A 15094-nucleotide genomic window follows, 5' to 3' on the forward strand; every position below is an offset into this window, starting at 1 on the left:
GGAATGACAAATGTTTGTTGCCCTGAGCTACATCTGGATGTACATCAAGTGACATGCCCTTAGAAAGTATGTCTCTCTGATACAATGGAACATAAGCAAACATATCCCATGGTTTCAGTTTAGTGAAGAAACTCAGATTCTTTCCTTTCAGAAACACAGATGGATTTTAGCTTTCTTTTTTTTCTTCCACATAGACACAGGGAACGAGCTTTCACTTTATAATAGAGTTTGGTTTGAATTCTAGTCCCTCCCATCTATGAAATGCAGATAATAAGCACCTCATAGGATTGTTCTGAGATAACCAATGCAAACTGCCTAGCACAGGTCCTGATAAATAGCAGGCATTAAACAATTCAGTTTTCATGATCATATAACTAAAGTTAAGAAGGCAATGTAAAAGAGTGGAAAGAACACTGAACGTGAAACCTAGAGACTCAGGTTTAAATTCCAGCTGTCACTTCCTCTTTTAGGCAACTATTACCTATTTCCCTTTCTAAGTGTGATAATTACAAAATGGGAGTAGTAATTTCTCTATCCCAGGATTATAAGAATTAAATCAGATGGTATATACTAAGTACTTTAAAGTGTGACGTACTATATTAAAACATTAAGCATTATCATAACTTGAAAAAACCCTGAGAATGTTAAAAAAATACTATTTAAAAAAAAAAAAAGCATTAGTGTCTAAACTTGGAAAAAATGTTTTGTTCGTTTTCAGCTTTGAATATAAATGTGTGACTTCAAGGAAAAAAAAAATACTATTTTTGAATAGCTGTAATGAAAGGTCTGATAAGTTACATACCCTATAACTATAGGGTACTTTTAGCATAATATATTTTACAGAAAGTCAGTACATAAAGCAGGATACATAAAGTATATGGATTCCAAGAGAAGCTGCTGTTAGAAAGGGAATTAAAATAATCTGTTATTGTTCCTTAGGTATTAACACTTTCAAAGGACTTCAAAAAGCTAAAAGATTTTATTATTTAAAAAATCCTATTATAATATTTTAAATCTTTCCCAAAGTAACTAGCATTCCAATATTTAAAAATCTATTGTTATTGAACAATACACTTAATGTAACTAGAAGAAATTATATTCCTTGAAGGAGGAAAAGTAAAGCCTTGAAATTCTGAGTGATTATCATGGCAGGAGAGTAGATGACAAGCTCAATAAACTCATCTTATATTAGAAACTAATATAAATCTAATATTAGAAACTGGGCAGGTAGAAGCAGCTGAAGTTTTCCTTTTTCATTCTTCTCTTCTAAGAACTGGAGGTAGAGAGGTGGTAAGCAGAAACTTGGGGGATGGACATGCTTTTAATTATTAAGGAATCAGACTAGGGCATAGACATTACTCACTGTTCTTGCCTTTCCTTTGGTGAATGCTTCCTTGTTGCAAACCTCATTAATTAAGACACTCTTTCCACATTAATTTTATTTTATTCTAGTAAGATTTGCCTTTTATACCACTCCTATTAATTCATATTCATATCACAGTCCTAGAAGCTTATATCTATTTCCTCTCATTTAAGTTCTTGGCTTCTTTTCTCTCCTCTATTTACACACACACACACACACACACACACACACACACACACCCCCATCCTAAATATTTTCTTAAGAGTAGCTTTGAAGACTAGCAGATTCTCACATCTCTAACCAAAACTCACATCTCTTCGCCTCCTCAGGATCCCCTTTCTTCCCCATTCTCCACAAAATACCATCTGGCTCGTATTTTGTAAAGGATACTGGTGCTTTGAGAGGAAGTGTTATATATATAGAATGTGTGAAACAAAAGTAGAATCAATGAAAGGGAATACCTCTTTAGCTCATGATCAGTAAAGATACAAGATCTTTATGTATCTTAATACATATGTTAATACAATGTGCATTTTCCTATACAGGAACACTATTTCTGTTTAGTAAAAATCTTGGATAAACAGTTTCACAAGGCAAAAGTGAAACAAAGAGAGAAAGGAAGGGAGGGAGGAAGAAAGAAGGAAATAAATAAAACAAGGAGAAAAATAATAAAGGACATAATTTTCTAATAGGAGCAGGGAAAACCTGCCCCAAATTCACGTGTGGGTTTTTTGTTTATTTTTTCTTCTTTACTCATGGCGCGCAGGTTCCAGAGCACGTGGGCTCTGTAGTTTACAGCACACAGGCTCTCTAGATGAGGAGCTTGAGCTCAGTAGTTGTGGCTCTCAGGCTTAGTTGCTTCATGGCATGTAGGAATCTTAGTTTCCTGACCAGGGACTGAACCCGCGTCCCCTGCATTGGAAGGTAGATTCTTTACCACAGAACCACCAGGGAAGTCCCTGCCCCAAATTCACTAACCTCCAAATGATGTTCTGCAGCTAATTACCTAGGCATGCTACTAACCAAGAAGCAGAACCAAAATCTTAACAATTTGCCTTGGAGAGAGCAAGGGGAATGTGTTTTCAGTGCCTTTTAAGGGGGTTCATCATCATTAAGCAGGGAGTCAAATGGCATAATTACCTGGATATGCATTTTAATTATTGCTTTTCCAATCAAGGTTGCACCAAAGAAAGTCCAAAAAGGTACAAGAAAGTGTCCACATGTTATTCCAGCCAGATCAAACAGAGGATTTGGAATCTATTTAAAAAAAGAAAGAATTAAAATGGAATGTCCACATACAATCCAAAAAACAGTTTAATTTTACCACCTATAGGCGTATGGAATTATGCGTTAAGCCTTGTCTACCACTGGAAAGAGAGATGTGGGTTCCCTGATTGGTACTAGACTGTCTGGACAGTTAGACAAGTATTCTAATGTCTCTATAAGTTGGGTCTCATATTCATCCCAGGTGGCTGCTTAATTGGTGCAAAGCAAACACAGCTGTCCTTTTGCTTGTATTACTTATGACTAATGCCCCATAAATATACTTTTTCTGATGACATTAAAACTGGATAAAGCCAATGGGTCAGCAGAAATGTAATCCCATTCAGTAGATACTTGACCATTTGGTAGCTGTTTTATAAGGTGAGGTATAAATGAAGAAAAAGCCTTATGATTATTTCAGTAGTTAATAGGGTCCTAAAATCTTTGGCTTGAAATAAGATTATCTAGAAAGTGCTCAAATCTATAGAAAACATTCTTGTAAATTCACAAACATTTATAGGTGGATGTGCTTTCATTTCTCAACATAAAAAAAATTCATTATTTTATTTATGACAGCCCAAGGCCATGGGGCCATGTGATTTATTCTAGGAAGAAAATCAAGTGTGGAAATACAAGAGCACAGATTCAGATGTGTGAATACTCAGTCCCAGACAAAGAAGTGATTCACAACAAATACCTTTTCTGAACATTCCCACAATTCAAGAATGCTAAAAGACAATTTCATGTTAAAAATGCAAAGAAACCACAAGTTGTCTTTGAGTACTTCATCCATTTTTCTCCCATAGAAGTACTCTTGTCCTTGTGTCTGTTGGTGGAACCATTTATAATTAATTTATATAATTTCGTGTTTGGACTTCCAAAGAAAAGCTCCAGTTGTTTAAAAGATATTTGTCACATGTGTTCTTTTAAAATGCCATAACTAAATCAGAATTCAAGTGTTCTTTTGTTAATAACACTCGGATTCAATAACTCAATTTTATTTTTCTTATCCAAATTCAAATGCTTTATGCAATTTCATCTGTCTTATAACCATTTAATAACAACACTTCCACATCCTTACAATGGTCATTTCTGATATTTTCTCACGACTCCATGAATTAAAATTTTAACTGTTTTCCTTTATTATCAGGCTCCACCTTATATTGAAATGGAAATTATACAAGATATGTAAATCAGAGTAGATAAAAATTAGAAGTTGTATATTGGATGCTCTCAGAAGAGCATAATCAATTTGTTATTTATCCTTTTTCTCAATTGTTAACTAAATACAAAAAAAGATTTGAATTAAAAGAACTATTAAGTAGCTTTGAGATTTTCCCTCAACTACAAGTTTTATCTTAGTTTAAATGTTAAATAAAACAAACAATAAACAAATAAACAAAACAACTAATTAATAAACTTCTTCCTACCTTACCCTCTATTTACCTTCTTACCTTAAATCAGGTACACATACTTTTAATGCTTTAATGTAAATATTAACAATTTCCTAGTAAAAAGTTCCTAGAGGGTCAAATTGATCTATTAATTTATGTTAACTATTGATTATTCCTAGTCAAATAAAAGAAGACTGGCTAGTATAGAAAGTGGAATTTTAACAGGGAAGACACAGGCATAGATGAGTGCTTTTATTGAATTGTTAGGTGTTTTTCTAAGGTTCCTACATCACCAACTCAATTTGCTAAACAATGCTATATGATACCATACCCACTTTATAGGTAAAAAAAGTGAGACCGACAGGTTACGCAACTTGTTCAGTATCAACGGCAGCAGAGCAGGAGTTCAACCCAGGCAACATGGCTCCCACACTGTTCTCTTAGCTTCTAAACTAAGGGCATTTATCATCCTTTAGGCCTCTAAGCTTAAGCCTATTCTGCTGGGCTTCCACAGCACCTTTTACTTATCATTGTATTTAAACTGTCTCCCTCACTAGACCTCAGGATCCTTGAGAAAAGGGAATACAGCTTTCACTTCATCTAAGCACCCAGGGATTGATACAAAGCTGATGAATTAGCAATAAAAAATGGCTGAGCACTGTGTTAGTTCACCTAGGCACAGTGTTATTTCACATATATTATCTTCAATCCTCACATCAACCTTTGCAATGAGTGTCTTACTGCCCCATTTTAAAAATTAGAAAACTAGGGCTCAAAGAGAGTAAATTGACTGAGATTACACAGCTAAGAGGCAAACCTGGTTTAGGAACCTAAGTAAGCCTGACTCCAAAGCCAATTCTCATCCCACTGCATCACACTACAACATACCTACACATTGCTCAGATAGTTGAGATCAATATTGTGATAAAGAGCTTCTACATTAAAAAGAAAAGTTAGATTATGAAAATTTCAGTATTGCCAGGGTCAAAAGAGGCACAAGTATATTTTAGAATATCTCTAGAATGTTGATATGACATTAGAAATTTTGGCACCAAATGTCTTCCCTTTTCGGCCATTTACTTTGCTTAAGGTGAGGAAAGGGGTACTCAAAGATATATATTAAAGTTCTAATACATAATGAATAAAGTAACTATGGTCAGTAGACAATAATTTTTTGAATTTTACTTATAATTGCAGCTTTTGTTATATCAACTAGGTGCATCTAGTTATTCTGGTCAAATCTACCACTGAACTATGAAGAATTGTGTACAAACTACCAAAGAAAACTTTGACCAAAACACTCCATTTCAAATACAACTGTATCTATTATATTAGAAAAGGACCAGGATGAATACCAACTCATCAAGGAATGTCGACTTCATAAATCTGCAATTCGAGACATTAACTAAGTTCTGGACACAAATAGCTTCTTAATTCACTGTAGCCAAAGATGCCCTTAACCTTGCCACAGATCTTCCAACTACCTAGCTAGGTGTTTAAGTCACTTAAGGAGGTTTTATATGAATTCTTCCTTATAACTAATACCTGAAGGTTTGGAAAAAGACTACCTATCTGTAACTATGGAAAGAATGAAGTCATTGTTACTTGCTTAAATGTACTTCATTACATATTCTTCATGGGAAGGATGGATTTTGTCTGTTTTTTCCTTACTGAATTCAAGCCATTTAGGTTGAAAGTCATTAAAGCATGATAAAATGGTTAAAAGTCAATAAACAAGACAGAAACCTATCCAAAAGAAAACAGCTCATTTGATGAGTAAGATGAATGATTAATAACATTACATACCCATTAAAAGGGATAAATTTTTTTCATTCAGTCATGTACCTTTAAAAACAAATTGGACAAAAATATAAATCTGCCATTTAAATACAATTCACTTACTGAAGCACAGGCCAAAATTCCAAAAAATCCAACCTTCTGTACTAGATTTTGAACTGCCAGTTTAGCCCGGGAGGCGAAGTCCTATATAAAAGGAGAATATCAAAATATTAATGAAAAGTAGAAGGAAGAACAATGATGGTTCTTTACAGAGTTTATAATATCAAATGTTTCATAATCTGAAAGCATTGATTCATTTAATAAGATGAATGATTAAAAAAAATCACAGCAAAACATACAAATAAAATCTTGATAAAACATTAAGTACACACCCTTAAAGATAAATTATTATCGCATTTCAAGAGTAAGCCAAAACATTGTTACTTTATTTTTTGGGTTCTCTCTGGATTATCTAGGGATGAACAAAATGTTATATACCAACCATGAACCAAGCTATTCTTTTGGAAATGCTAGTCTACCACATATCCTTTTCTCTTTCCTTTAAGTAACTAGACTTACTCTCTCATTAATATCAGGGTAGGAAATCATAGGATTTTTCAAGACAGCCCATGAAGACACTTCTACTGATCACTAGCCAGAAGAAGGGAAAAAAGTTATGTGGCAATAACTAAGCATTCATTATCCCCCCGCCCCAAAACAAATAACATCCTACATTTACACAGTTTGTGCTAGTTATATAAAATGGTTTTCACAAACATTTTACTTGAGCCTTTCAATAATCCTGGGGTGTAAGAAGAGCAGATTCTTCAGACTCTAAAATCAGTGCTCTTTTTATTTCACTATGCCACCTCCCAGGCTGAAACATGCATTTGGCTGGCCAATTTATTTCCATGATTTTCTTCTTCCAGCATGTGGTTGCTATAATTATATATATGTATATATTTTTTCTTAAAAGTACCAATCTTAAATTTGACTTTGTTTACTGGTTTTGAAATGGTATATACTCCAATCAAAATTACAATGAAAATAATTGATTTGATTAAAAGATATTAGCTAATGTGTGAATGTGTTTTTTAAAAGTGTTCACATCATAGAACACTCCTCTCTTCAGCTCAATATACTCGAACAGTCAACAATCTTATAGAACCGTCATAATATAAATGATAGAAGGTTCATAGAATAGGAAGAAAGTTTAAAGCACTTCTCTAATCCACAATAGAAGCTGTGGATTCAAACTTAAAAAAACAAACACCCAAAACCACTTTAACCCATAATATTATGTTGAACAGCTCTATCAAATTACCATAACAGTGAATACGGGAAAAAAAAAAAAAGGACTTGCTCCTACTTATTCCTGAGGATGGTGAGAAACTCAAAGGAATTAAACCAATAATATAAATTTTAAAAGGTATTAACAGTTAATACAAATACTTTCAAGTTCAAACACACAGGCTATCAAAGTTACTCATTAACTAAATTCTACAATGCAATTTTATAATTTTACAATTTTTTCAAAGACAGAATTTTTCTTTTTGGCATTAGGCTTATTCTTCCAGTAAGTAAATAGATCAGATTTAATATTTTTAAACAAATGCATTACTGCAGCAAAGGGTTCTTTGTATTTTTTTTCATATTTCTAACTGATTTAATTTTTTCTTAAGTTAACATTTATTGCATTAAGAGTGAAATACTGATTTTATTGATTTAAAAACTGTTTAGGAGTATATAATGAAATCAGTTTTCCTATATAACTTATTTTAAAATAAATTATACTTCCAATTGTCTTGAATAATTTACAGAATTCACACACTACTAAATTTGTAATTTGTAAGAGCACTAAAGAAAAACTGGCCATAAAGAATAGATATGTTTTGAGAATTAAAAATACCAAACAATACTATCAGATTATAAATTAGTTATGAAATTTTAATTAATATAGCCCAAGAGTTAAAAACATAAATTCAGGAAAATGCCTTCATTTACAGCCCTTGATATCATCACAGCAAATCTACTTTAGTGAAAGATGGTACTCAATTGTGAAGAAAAAGTAAAACAAAGAAAATAAAAACTATACAAATTTTATTTTAAAGACAACAAAACTTTTTATAAACCTATTTTCCAAGTCAGACTTTTGTGGGAACATTTTTCTATCACAGCATTTATGCAGTCCTCAATATATAAAACTGCAAAAAATTAGTTTTTTGCATAAAATGGTGTAGACAAGATCAACAGTGTTATATTTAAAAGGTATGCCATCCTGTTTTCCTTTATCTTAATTTCAAGGCTTTAGAATCATATTTATTTAAATGAAGTGCCTATGATAGTGCCATCATTTTAAACAGATGGTATTTTTCTACTATAGAGAAACATACACACATACTTTTAAACTGGAAAAGAAGTATGATTATACTAATTGGTTCATATGAAGGAAAAAATATTTAACATTATGCAGATCAGCTAACATACAAAATTAAAAAAAATATATTTAAGCCTACAGAAGTTCAAGGAATCATGTTTTTTTAAAACATCCTGAAAGTAAGGAACTATTTCATGCCTTAGCACAATCTCTTTACTCAACAGAAATTTGACAAGAACAGATGAAAACAGACTCCTTGTTCTTTCGGATGCCTGGATGCCCATCATTAATTATCCTTAACGGTGCTTCAAGAATCTTTATTTGAAGAAAAAGAGTTATTCTACCCAAATAAGTGAAACAGAAAGTTCTCTTTACTCTTTTTTTTAATATTAATTTTTAGCTGGACAAGAAAAATAAGTTAAGTGCCTTTTTAATGTGCAGTTTTACTTTTTAAAAAGTCTGAAAGTTGTCTACTGAAAACAGATTTCATAAATCTTATGTTACACACACACACACACACACACAATGACCATGCTACTTTCAGTTCCTATAATTTACTTTCCAGGTCTTTCACAATATTCTCGGAATTAAAATTGCATTTATATATTAAGTAATCCATAAAAATTTATTTACATTAGACTAATAAGTCTGCACAGTTGCTTTAATTACAACAGTAGCAGAATATGCAGCTCGAGGCAGAATTTTCTTGATGTTTTTCCTTGCCAGAGTAATGAAAACAAACTCAGGGAAGCATTACACTAGTATCTGTACCAAATTTGAAATACTTTACAATGGTAAATTAACTCATGTTTAGATTTCATAAACACAACTATATTTTGTTGTTTTTATTTTAAACTTATTTCACTTTTAAAGTCATATTTAAAACACTTATATGGCTTTAAAAGCCATAACATTTTATTAAAAACATTTGTTAATTGTCTAAAGTGTTCTACATGTAAAACGTAATTATATGTTCCTTGTTTGTTGCTCTGCAGTTTTAGTTCTTTTTTTTTAAACATCAGTACTTTTTCATTATTTGCATAATTTGACAGCTTTCTAATAATGTAAAAGTAACATTTTCCATGCATTAAAATATTCCTATTTGTGTTTGCTTTTAAAGTAAAGAGAGAGAAATGTACTGTAGGTATAACAGCAGACAATAAACCCAACTTAAGTACACACACACACACACACACACACACACACACATGCATTCTTCTTTTACTAAAGTTTAAGAGAAGAGTTTCAAACAGAATTTGCTATTCTTTTTAAGGCCATCAGATAAAATAAACTAGCCAAGGAAAAATGTGCACCAATAATAAACAACAATAATTTAAAGGAAGAGTTTAAAAAATTAATAAGTTAGGTATTCAACATTCAAGTTAAATATCAAAGGAAATTAATGTTTCATTTTAATCATTTTTTTTGAGTTTGTGGGAACAGTGTAGCAAGTTCAATTTGATTACTTCCTCAATTGTCATTCTTCATAAAAAAAAATCTGTACAACTAAAACCAAATTCCTTTTAAAAGTTTCATTTCTCTGGATTCACATTTCACAACGTTTATGTATTTCACAATTTTAAGTGCCTGAGAGGACTAGCTTTACCTAAATAAGTAGCATGCATTTACAACTAGTAATCATATATCATTTTCTACTTTTTAAAAGTAAATAAACAAAATATAAGTAAATAAAATTATCTTTCCCACTTCCACTGATAGTCATTATATATGTAACCAATCATGCTATTGAAAATAAGAATGAGAGACACTAGGAACATTTCTCCAATGACTCTGTAGAAGACAGATGAAGAAAAGTTCAGTAAGTCCTTACTACTGAGATTTCAAGGATTAATAGAGGAAAACAGACAATGACTTCAAGTATGAATATTCCTGCACTACTTTTGTTTCACATTTTTTTTCCTAAGAAATACATTTATGGGACTTCCCTGGTGGCGCACTGATTAAGAATCCACCTGCCAATGAAGGGGACACCAGTTTGATCCCTGGTCTGGGAAGATCCCACATGCCGCAGAGCAACTAAGCCCGTGGGCCACAACGACTGAGCCTGTGCTCTAGAGCCCAAGAGCCACAACTACTGAGCCTGTGTGCTGCAACTACTGAAGCCCATATGCCTAGAGCCTGTGCTCCACAACAAGAGAAGCCACTGCAATGAGAAGCCCATGCACTGCAATGAAGAGTAGCCCCTGCTCGCCACAACTAGAGAAAGCCCACATGCAGCAACGAAGACCCAACACAGTCAATGAATAAATAATTAAAAAAAAAGAAACATTTATGATTAAGAGAAGAGAAACTATACAGCTAATTATAATAATTAGCTTGCAAAATATTAATTTTTGCAATATTAATTTTAAGTCAACTTAGATCTAAATATATAAAATAACATTTATCTTCAAATAGTAATAGCAAATCTTTTCATTTTCATAATAAGGGATCACATTAAATTCAAGATTTCTTTAAAAGCAACAGAAAATTCCTAAACATGTTAAATAAATGCACTATTACTGGAGATAATGTATTGGGTTTAATAGCTTATGTTGGTTTGAGTTGACCTATCGCCATCAATGTGAGGTAACTGGTCAGCAGTTTTACAAATTAACTGCCTTCTTAACACATTATATGTTAAAACTTCTTTTTTTAAAAATATGTATTTTTCTTTAGTATTTTTTTTTTTTTTTTTGGCTGTACTGCACAGCTTACAGGATCTTGGTTCCCCAACCAGGGATCAAACCCGAGCCCCCAGCAGTGAAAGCCTCGAATCCTAACCACTGGACCACCAGGAAATTCCCTCTGTTAAAACCTTTGCGGAGCTATTTCTCTTTTTGGGTTTGATAGTGAAGTGGCTCCACAGTCAATATTAAAAGCCACAGGGCAACTGTTTCAATAATAATTTCTTGTGTATAAGAGGAATTTGTATTAAAATATACTGTATTTGTGGAGTTCTTCCAGCATCTAAAAATGACCTGTTAATTCCTGTGTCCTAGTCAAATATGTTGTGTCATGTTACTATTTCTCTATTAACCAGAAATGGAGTTAAATAGTAATGATGACTAATATTATAAGCTGTTTCAGCATCATGGACAATTACTCTGAAATATTAACTTGTTAAGATGCTAGTAACCATGTAATTAAATATTTTCTACAATGAAATAATATTACATATGGTAAATAACACAATTAATGGGTACGATTATCATTTTCACAGAAACTACAATGAAAAATAACTCATAATTTTTAAACCTTTCTCCTCTTAAAAACAGAATAAAATGTTTCCTAATTGCAATTTTCTACCTGTTATCAGGACTCTTTATGAGCTATTTTCATGTAAAGACATAGAACATTAATTTATTAAATTCAAAGTGAACAAAATATTTTATTTTAGTGTTGACATCCTCAATAATTTCATTACTGTAACTGGTATGTTTTTAAATTGCATATTTGAATAGGTCTCCTTTAAATGAAGTATAATTCCAAGAGTCACATATCTATTCTTTTTCTGAATTACAATGGACTCACACAAACTTGTAAGATGAAGAATGCTAGGAAACAAACTCTAGAATTACAAGTATGAGTCAAAAATGATCCTCACTCCGGCTATATTAAAACTTCTATAAATCCTACAGCCATAATGTGGATAATTTTTGACTCACCCTTATACACGAAAAAGTTGAGATATTAACTTGATGAAATAAACTGATTGTCACAATAGAAACTAATTAATAAATTTTTAATTCAGTACCTATAGGATGCTGGATTATAAAACACATACACATTTACCAAAAAAAGTGATCAGAAAAGAGTGGTGCAACTACTTCTGAAAATGAGTTTCAATATCCAATTTATAGCTTTTACAATATTAAATCAGAGATGATCACTGGAATTTCTATTTAAATTGGAAATTAGGGTAAAATTCTATGATAGTGCAAATAGAATACATCATATAAACACATTTCAGAAAAGCAAAGAAATTTTATTCTAGAAATAATCTACAGATTTAGAAGTTTTAATAAGAGATTAAGAGAGTTCTCATTCCGGATGCCAACATAGGAGGCTCTTGAACTCACCTCCTCCTATAAACACACTGAACTCACATCTCCCATCTTCTTCCTGTAGAGTGAAAGACTTGGCTCCCCACAAACCCACACCTGATGCTCCAACTCTTAAGGCTTCCACTTGACAGATGGGCCCCCAAAATATCTAGCTTTGAAAGTCAACAGGATTTGTGCCCATGAGACCCACAAGGCTAGAGTGAACTAAGAGATACCAAAATAATAAAGTAATATTAATATATCTAAATGGAGAAATAGACAGCAGTACAGTAACAGTAGGAGACTTCAATATAATACTCCACTTTTACCAATGGATAGACCACCCAAACTGAAATCAATAAGGAAACATTGGACTTAAATGACACATAAGACTAGTTGGACTTAACAGACAAAAGCAGCAGAACATACATTCTTCTTTAGCACACATGGAACAGTATCCAGGATAGATCATGTATTAGAACATACGACAAGGTATTAATAAATTTAAGAAGACTGAAATCATATCAAGCATCTCCTTCTGGCCACAATGGTATGAAACTAAAAATCAATTTCAGGAAGAAAATTGGAAAATTCACAAATATGTGAAGATTTAACAATATGCTACTGAACAACCAATGGGTCAAGGAACTCAAAAATGAGATTAAAAAATATCTTGAGACAAATAAAATTGGAAACCCAAAATAGGAAAACTTAAGGGATACAACAAAAGCAGTTCTAAGAGGGGAATTCATAGTGATAAAATGCATACATTAAGAAACAAGATCTCATAAGCTAATTTTATACCTCAAGGAATTGGAACACAAAGAATAAACTAAGTCCAAAGTTAGTAGAAGGAAGGAAATAACAAAGATCATAGTGGAAATAAAGGAAACAGACTAGAAAAACAATAAAAGAAGTCAATGAAACTAAGATGATCTCGGAAAAGATAAACAAATTAGACAAAACTTTAGCTAGACTCACCAAGAAAAAAGAGAGAGGACTTAAATAAAGTAAAAAAAGAAAGAGGAGACATGACAACTGACATCACATAAATACAAAGGATCATAAGAGACTACTATGAACAATGACATGTTGAAAAATTGAACAACCTAGAGAAATGGATACATTTCTAGAAACCTACAACCTATCAACACTGAATCATGAAGAAATAGAAAACCTGAACATACTAATTACTAGTAAGGAGATTAAATTAGTAATCAAAACCTCCCAACAAAGAAAAGTTCAGGACCAGATGGTCTCACTGGTGAATTCTACCAAATATTTAAAAAAGAACTAACACCACTCTTCTCAAACTCCTCCAAAAAACTGAAGAGAAGGGATCACTTCCAAATTCATTTTAAGAGGCCAGCATTAACTCCAAACCCCAAACCAGACAAGGACACTACAAGTAAAGAAAATTATATGCCAATATCCCTAATGAACACAGATGCAAAAATCCTCAAAAAAAAAAAAAAAAAAAAAAAAAGCAAAATCATCATACAAATTGTCAACAAAGTGGGTACAGAGGGAATGTAGGCCATATATGACAAGCCCACAGCTAGTATCATAGTCTTGTGAAAAACTTAATGCTTTTCCTCTAAGATCAGGCACAAGACAGGATACCCACTCTTACCATTTTTATTCAAATGGGAAATGAAAAAGTAAAACTGTTTGCAGATGACATGGTGTTATATACAGAAAATTCTAAAAATTCCACCAAAAAAACCGTGAGAATGAGTCAACTAATTCAGTCAAGCTCGAGAATAAAAAAATCAACATACAAAAATCTATTGTCTCTTTACACTAATAATGAACTATCAGAAAGAGAAATTAAGAAAACATTTGCATTTACAAGTGCACCAAAAAATGAATAAAATACCTAGGAATCATTTAACCAAGGAGATAAAAACCCTGCACACTAAAAGCTATAAGTGAGGAAAGAAATTGGAGAAGACACAAATAAATGGAAAGACATGATATGCTCATGGGTTAGAAGAATATTGTTAAAATGTCCATACTACTCAAAGCAATCTACAGGCTCAATGTAATCCCAAACAAAATTCCAATGGCATTTTTCTCAGAAACAGAACAAACAATCCCAAAATCTGTATAGAATGACAAAAGACCCAGAATAGCCAAAGCGCTTTTAGTAAAGATGAAAAAAGCTGGAGCCATCATGCTTTCTGATTCCAAAGCTATAGTAATCAAAACTGTATGGTATTGGCTTAAAAACTGACATATAGATCAATGGAAAAGGATAGAGAGCCCAGAAATAAATCCTCATATATATGAAATATTAATTTATGACAAAAGAGCCAAGAATATACAATGGAGAAAGAATAATCTCTTCAATAAATGGTGTTGAAAAAGAACTACATAGCCACATGCAAAAGAATCAAACTGGATCCCTATCTTACACCACATACAAAAATCAGTTCAAAATGGACTAAACACTAGAGTATATGATCTAAAACCATAAAACTCTTAGAAGAAAACACAGGGTGGTGTGGGGTAGGGGGTAAGCCTCTTGACCTTAGTCTTAGCAATGATATTTTTGGATATGACACCAAAGCAAAGGCAACAAAAACAAAAATAAACAAGTAGGATTACATCAAATTAAAAAGCTTTGTACAGCAAAGGAAACCATCAACAACATGAAAAGGCAATCTACCGATTCAGAGAAAATATTTGCAAACCATGTATCTAATAAAGGGTTAATATCCAAAATATATAGGGAACTCATACAATTCAAGAGAAAAGAAAAACTGATTAAAAAATAGGTAGAGAATATAAACAGATATTTTTCCAAAAAGACACATATATGGCCAACAGGTACATGAAAAGGTCAACATCACTAATCATCAGGAAATCA

At 32.3% G+C, this 15094-nt stretch overlaps 1 protein-coding gene across 3 annotated transcripts in view; it reads right to left on the bottom strand.

Annotated features, from left to right (window-relative positions):
- The window catches only part of VMP1 (vacuole membrane protein 1), a 107751-nt gene that overhangs the window by 21856 nt on the left and 70801 nt on the right, over positions 1-15094 (bottom strand). For all 3 annotated transcript variants that reach the window (XM_057714289.1, XM_057714287.1, XM_057714290.1), the window contains exons 8-9: positions 5923-6003; positions 2504-2620 (exon numbers count right to left, since the gene is read on the bottom strand). In XM_057714289.1, coding sequence (XP_057570272.1) covers positions 2504-2620; positions 5923-6003 — 198 coding nt within the window. The remainder of the gene's footprint in view (positions 1-2503; positions 2621-5922; positions 6004-15094) is intronic.

Source organism: Hippopotamus amphibius, chromosome 17 (assembly GCF_030028045.1).
Source record: "Hippopotamus amphibius kiboko isolate mHipAmp2 chromosome 17, mHipAmp2.hap2, whole genome shotgun sequence".
Lineage (NCBI taxonomy): Eukaryota > Metazoa > Chordata > Mammalia > Artiodactyla > Hippopotamidae > Hippopotamus > Hippopotamus amphibius.